The sequence below is a fragment of the Equus quagga genome, chromosome 2 (genome assembly GCF_021613505.1).
Source record: "Equus quagga isolate Etosha38 chromosome 2, UCLA_HA_Equagga_1.0, whole genome shotgun sequence".
Taxonomy (NCBI): domain Eukaryota; kingdom Metazoa; phylum Chordata; class Mammalia; order Perissodactyla; family Equidae; genus Equus; species Equus quagga.
Window position 1 is genome coordinate 13,730,274 of NC_060268.1, and position 5,748 is coordinate 13,736,021.

The 5,748-nt window shown below is 55.1% G+C and overlaps 1 protein-coding gene across 1 annotated transcript; it reads left to right on the top strand.

Moving 5' to 3' along the window:
• Positions 1-1,092: 1,092 nt before the first annotated feature.
• On the top strand, positions 1,093-4,899 carry NFKBIA (NFKB inhibitor alpha). Its single transcript, XM_046655433.1, has 6 exons — positions 1,093-2,021; positions 2,579-2,687; positions 3,015-3,225; positions 3,511-3,599; positions 3,721-3,981; positions 4,335-4,899. The coding sequence occupies exons 1-6, from the start codon at positions 1,108-1,110 to the stop codon at positions 4,380-4,382; spliced, it is 1,632 nt and encodes a 543-aa protein (XP_046511389.1). The 5' UTR covers positions 1,093-1,107; the 3' UTR covers positions 4,383-4,899.
• The last annotated feature ends 849 nt before the right edge of the window (positions 4,900-5,748 follow it).

Below are 5,748 nucleotides of genomic sequence, written 5' to 3' on the forward strand. Positions count from 1 at the left end.
ATACCACAGCAAAATTAACTGATCTCTCCAACTTAACATGCAGTTAATTCAAGGTAGAGCCTGGAATTGCGATCTCCAGCTTCCAGTCGCTGTTCCACCTTGCCTCGTAATTGCATATTTGAGTATCACATGCTGCAGAGAATGGGGTCTATCTCCGGGACGTTTTCATTTTAACATGTGATCATTACTACCCCAAAGGTTTTATCTCTTTACTTTTTTCCCCCTCATATTTTGTCTCTCACCCCCCCCCCCCATTGACCCAGATCCCCACATTCAGATACTGTGGGCCACGCAGGGGAGGTGAGGAGAGAAGGGTTGGTTAGTCCCACCCCTGGTCAAGTTAAAGATGATTGCAGAAATCCCTGCAAAACTGTAGAGGCCTCCTGGGGCTAATTCTGAAGATCTCAGACCAAAGTTGCTTTCTCTCTCCTGGACCAGTTCTAGAAGTAGATGAATTCAATTGAGGGCTTACTGGCTAGGAGGTAGGGGTAGGGCAGAGAGCATAAGTTCTGTCTCTGCAGGTGAAACCAGAGGATGGGGAGCCTGGCATGGCTACTCGGGTTGCATGGACAAGTTCAATGGCTGCCTCCTCCAGCACAGGAGAGCAAGGAGGCAGCAGGGGCAGGGGCAATGTTTGGGCTGCCTTGAGCCCGCTGCAGCAGCCTAGCAGCTATTTTCTTAGCCATCCATAAGGCCTGATCCTGGATAAGACACTACTCAACCCATTCTTCAGCCTCTGTCTCCAAATGCTTCTGGAAAGTCACCTGGCTGGGCATCCAGCAGGAGGCTCAGGATCCATTCTCTGCAGCAGCACAGTGCAAATCAGAGAACACGACCTCAGTGATTACTGTTACTGCAAGGTATCTACAACTTCTACCACAAAGATTTACACCTTGCTCTACTTGAAAAAAGTTATGGTCACATTCAGCATTTTCCTGCATCCAGGGCACAGTGCTTGCCCCCTCCCCCAGGCAACAGGATTGATAATCCAGAGGAAATGATTTGAGGGTTCTCCAAGCATTTAGACTGTTAACTCCAAGGCTCTCACAGCATCGGCCTGAGGGGTCTGGGGGAGGGCTCCGCGTCCCGCACGGCCGAGAGCCTGGCATGGGCAGGAACGCAGAGGCAGCCTGCACTCGACCCTCTAACGGCCAGCGCGTCCTTCTCGGCAGAGGGAACTTTGGGGAAGCGAATCCCTACACCCAGCCATCATTTCCACTCGCGTGTTCAAAAGATCAAGAATCGGAAAGGACCGGCAGGTTGGCAAAGCCCAATGAGGAACCGCCCAGCAGGTCTGCGTCCTTGGGATCTCGGCAGCCGACGACCCCAAATCAAATCAATCGTGGGAAACCCCAGGGAAAGAAGGATTCTTGCAGAAGGCCAGGATTACTGAGTGCAGGCTGCAGGGAAGTACCGGGGGAGGGGGCCTGGCCGGGAGGACTTTCCAGCCACTCAGCCTTCATCAAAAAGTTCCCTGTACATGACCCCAGTGGCTCATCGCAGGGAGTTTCTCCGATGAACCCCGGCTCAGGGTTTAGAGTTCTTTTTCCCCTAGCAGAGGACGAGGCCAGTTCTCTTTTCTGGTCTGACTGGCTTGGAAATTCCCCGCGCCTGACTCCGCCCCGGAGAAATCCCCTGCCAGCGTTTATAGGGCGGCGCGGCGGCGCTGCCGAGCCCACAACAGTCCCGAGCAGCCGCCGCCGCCACCAGGGTCGACGCTGCCAGCGAGCGAGCGAGCGAGAGCGCAGCCTGCGGCCGAGCGCCCCCGGGACCGCGCCGAGGCCCCGCCGCGCCATGTTTCAGCCCGCCGAGCCCGGCCAGGAGTGGGCCATGGAGGGCCCGCGGGACGCGCTCAAGAAGGAGCGGCTGCTGGACGACCGCCACGACAGCGGCCTGGACTCCATGAAGGACGAGGAGTACGAGCAGATGGTGAAGGAGCTGCGCGAGATCCGCCTGGAGCCGCAGGAGGCGCCGCGCGGCGCCGAACCCTGGAAGCAGCAGCTCACCGAGGACGGAGACTCGTAAGTGGCGCGGGCCCGGGTGGCGGGGCCGGGGTGGGGGCGCCGGGCCTGCAGCCCGAGCCGCGGGACGCGCGATGGGGCCTGGGGCCCGGGGTTATGCACGCCCCGAGGCCGTGCAGAGCGGCGGGGCTGCAAGGGTTGGGAGTCGCTCTCGGGGCCGCGGTTCGCAGCTCTGCCTTGCAGCGCGCACCCCCCCAACCCCCCGCGTCCCTGTCCCCGGGACCGGGGGCGGGGCGGCGGCGGGGACGCGAAGTCCCCGCTTGCATAAGGGGGGCGGAGCTCCAGGCCCGCCGGCGGGCGCCGCGCGGCCGGGAGGGGAAGTACAGGGCGTTCCGGGCGGCGGCGGGCGGGGCGGGCTGGCGGGCGCCCGCGGCGGGCGGGGCCCGGAAAGTCCCTGGGCGCCTGCCAGGAACACTTGGCTCATAATAACCTCGCGGAAAACACCGCGGCCGCGGCCTCCCGAAACCCCGGCCTTGCGCAATCCCCCGCAGCCCGCGCCTCCCGGGCCCCACGCACTGCACTCACCGGCCCTGGGGGTTTCCCTCTCTTCCCCTCAGGTTCCTGCACTTGGCCATCATCCACGAAGAGAAGGCCCTGACCATGGAGGTGGTCCGCCAAGTGAAGGGAGACCTGGCGTTCCTCAACTTCCAGAACAACCTGCAGCAGGTGCGCCGCTTGCCCGGCCCCGCGCCCCTGCCCCTCGGTGGAGCCGGATCTAGCACAGCTGCTCCCAGTGCTTTATAAATGAACAGTCACTAGTCCTTGCCTGCCCTGACCTTTGACCTTTGAGTCCGCCAATATCCTAGAGTAAAGCATTCCATTGATTTGGTGAGGCCTTTAGGAAGCCCACCTGGGGGCTCTGGTATTTGTTTGCCTTGTCCCTTGTACCTGTCTGGGAGGAGCAGCATCCACAAGCAGGAGATCTCTGGGGTTCAAGGGACTGTAGGTTTGGTCCTTGACTCATCCTTTTTCTGTTCTCTCTTCTGTGTATAGACTCCACTCCACTTGGCTGTGATCACCAACCAGCCAGAAATTGCTAAGGCACTTCTGGAAGCTGGCTGTGATCCTGAGCTCCGAGACTTTCGAGGAAATACCCCCCTACACCTTGCCTGTGAGCAGGGCTGCCTGGCCAGCGTGGGAGTCCTGACTCAGTCCTACGGGACCCCGCACCTCCATTCCATCCTGCAGGCCACTAACTACAACGGTAGGTCTGCCTGCCCTGCTCATCTGAGGGCCGGTGACATGGACAAGGGAGAGGGGGGCCAGCTGAAGGAGTCTAGGCAAGAGCTTAAACTCTCACTGTGTGAAAGGTTCAGAAAATATGTAGGCAAAAGGCCTATCTGATGCCTTTATAAAGTTCATTCAGAACTCAGATTCTGGGTTCTTCAAGTTAAGAAGAATTTGTCCATTAAAAGAATAGGGGAAAGGTTCTGCTTGAGATGTGAGGGTTGGAACAAATGGTTACACTTTTTTCCTTTTGTTCTTCCAGGCCACACGTGTCTGCACCTAGCCTCTATCCACGGCTACCTGGGCATCGTGGAGCTTCTGGTGTCCTTGGGTGCTGATGTCAATGCTCAGGTGAGCGCTTCATGCCTCCAGGTGGAGTGCATCTGGCTCCTCAATAAGACTTCACGTGCTCTCGTTGCAAGCAGAAATTCCACACTCATCCGTAAACATCCCAAATGCCTTTCGGTTTCAGGAGCCCTGTAATGGCCGAACTGCCCTCCATCTCGCTGTGGACCTGCAGAATCCTGACCTGGTGTCGCTCTTGTTGAAATGTGGGGCTGACGTCAACAGAGTCACCTACCAGGGCTACTCCCCGTACCAGCTTACCTGGGGCCGCCCGAGCACCCGGATACAGCAGCAGCTGGGCCAGCTGACCCTAGAAAACCTTCAGATGCTGCCAGAGAGCGAGGATGAGGAAAGCTATGACACGGAGTCAGAGTTCACGGAGGACGAGGTGAGTCTCAGCTTCTTTGTCGCTCTGCAAAAAGCAGTGAGAGTGGCTGTTCTCCCCCCACCCTCCCAGGCCCCTAGAGCTACTTTTTACCTGAAGGTCTCAACATAGTGAAGTTCTCAGACCTTCGTGTGCATAGCCAGTGTCCCAAGAGAGTGTCTTTTCTTTTGTGCACTTTTCTAAGGAGAGGAGCATTGAAGGAAAACTCCCTCAGCCTGTGAAGTTAACTTATATTTGGGATATAGAGTAAAGAGTCCAAGAATACCTGAGTTATTCCCACTGGCACCGCCCACCACCATCCCAGCACCCCGGCCGAGCTCTGGAAGTTTAACGTGCCTTTTTTCCTCTGTTTTTAGCTACCCTATGATGACTGTGTGCTTGGAGGACAGCGCCTGACGCTATGAGCTTCGGAAAGTGTCTCAAAGAACATGGACTTGTAGATTTGTACAAAAAGAGAGTTTTATTTTTCTAAAAAAAAGAAAAAAGAAAAAAAAGGGTGTACTCCTTAGAACCACACTGCCTGGGCTGAAACGTTTGACTGGGGATCAGCCCTCCTTTTGTTATTTTTGTGAACTTTGGAAGGGGGGACAAGAAAGATCCTTGGAATTCAAAGAAATCTCCTTTTACACTTCACCTTCGTGAGGCTTTTCGAGAAGGTGACCCAAAATCCGATGAAAGGACTACATTTTATTTATTGTGCTTCTTGATCAAAGCTCCATGGATTCAGTGGCCGAGCCCAGTTGTGTCCTGTGACATGTAATGATCAGGTGTACTGTTGAACCTTTTGGTGGTGTGGGGTTAAAAGTTGCTACCTGTCAAGGTTTGTGTCACCCTCCTGTAAATGGTGTACATAGTGTATTTTGTTGGTAATTATTTTGGTACTTTGAAGATGTATATTTATTAAACAGATTTTTACAAACAGCACTGTCCTGATCGTTTTCTTCAGGCCGCGTGGGACTCCTATTCTGAGAGTCATTTGATCCCCAGGTGGAGGTGGAGGTGGAGAGTCGTGTGGGAGCCCTCACCGCAGCCAGCCCCGGAACCCTTTCGGAAAGCAGCTTCTCACACTGTACACCAGCCTCCCCGCCAGGCTTTGCAGGCAGCCCCGGGGCCCTGTGCGTGGGAGGGGAGGCTGTTGCCCGAGGAGAGGAAACACCAGTCTCAGGCTTGGGGTGGCAACAAGCTGCGTGCCCTACACCTGGAAGGCTCTCCATTGTCATTGACTTTCATCCTCTTGGTTTAAACTCTTGCAGGACCCTTACTTCCACTCTAGGAAATTATTTTGGCTGAGAGGAGTATGCTAAACTCACATTTTATTTAGCTGGGCAAGATCTCACCGATAATCCTGGAAGTTCCTGAGGACGTGGGCTCAGGAGTGGGAGGGCACTAACATTGCTTAGCAGGTGCCCACCTCTGAGCCTTGGCTTCCTCATTTATAAACTGGGCTGTTGTGAAGATTACACAAGACAACCCACGTAGAGAGCATAGGGTACCAGGCACATAGTGCAAAAGAAAAATACAAGCTATTGCATAACATCCTGTATTTCACACAGGAAGAAACAAGTCCAGAGAGAATGTCCTGTCCAGGGTCACCTGCAGGACAGGCGGGTGGTGAACCTATCTAATATACTCTTGTTTTCAAGTGGTTAACGTCTTAAATGCACACCACCTCTAACTCGGGCTGTTTTGTTACCAGCTCTAGTGTGAAAGTGATCATAGAGGTTTGATCTCCATCAAGGTGTCCATCAGCTCAGTCTACTGAACGATTCT

What these genes read in the sequence shown, in the direction of transcription:
- NFKBIA (XM_046655433.1), top strand. Translation starts at nt 1,108, where the DNA reads ATGGGCAGGAACGCAGAGGCAGCCTGCACTCGACCCTCTAACGGCCAG. An exon ending in TCCAGAACAACCTGCAGCAG is followed by an intron (nt 2,688 to 3,014) that starts GTGCGCCGCTTG and finishes TTCTGTGTATAG; the next exon opens with ACTCCACTCCACTTGGCTGT. An exon ending in CAGAGTTCACGGAGGACGAG is followed by an intron (nt 3,982 to 4,334) that starts GTGAGTCTCAGC and finishes CTCTGTTTTTAG; the next exon opens with CTACCCTATGATGACTGTGT.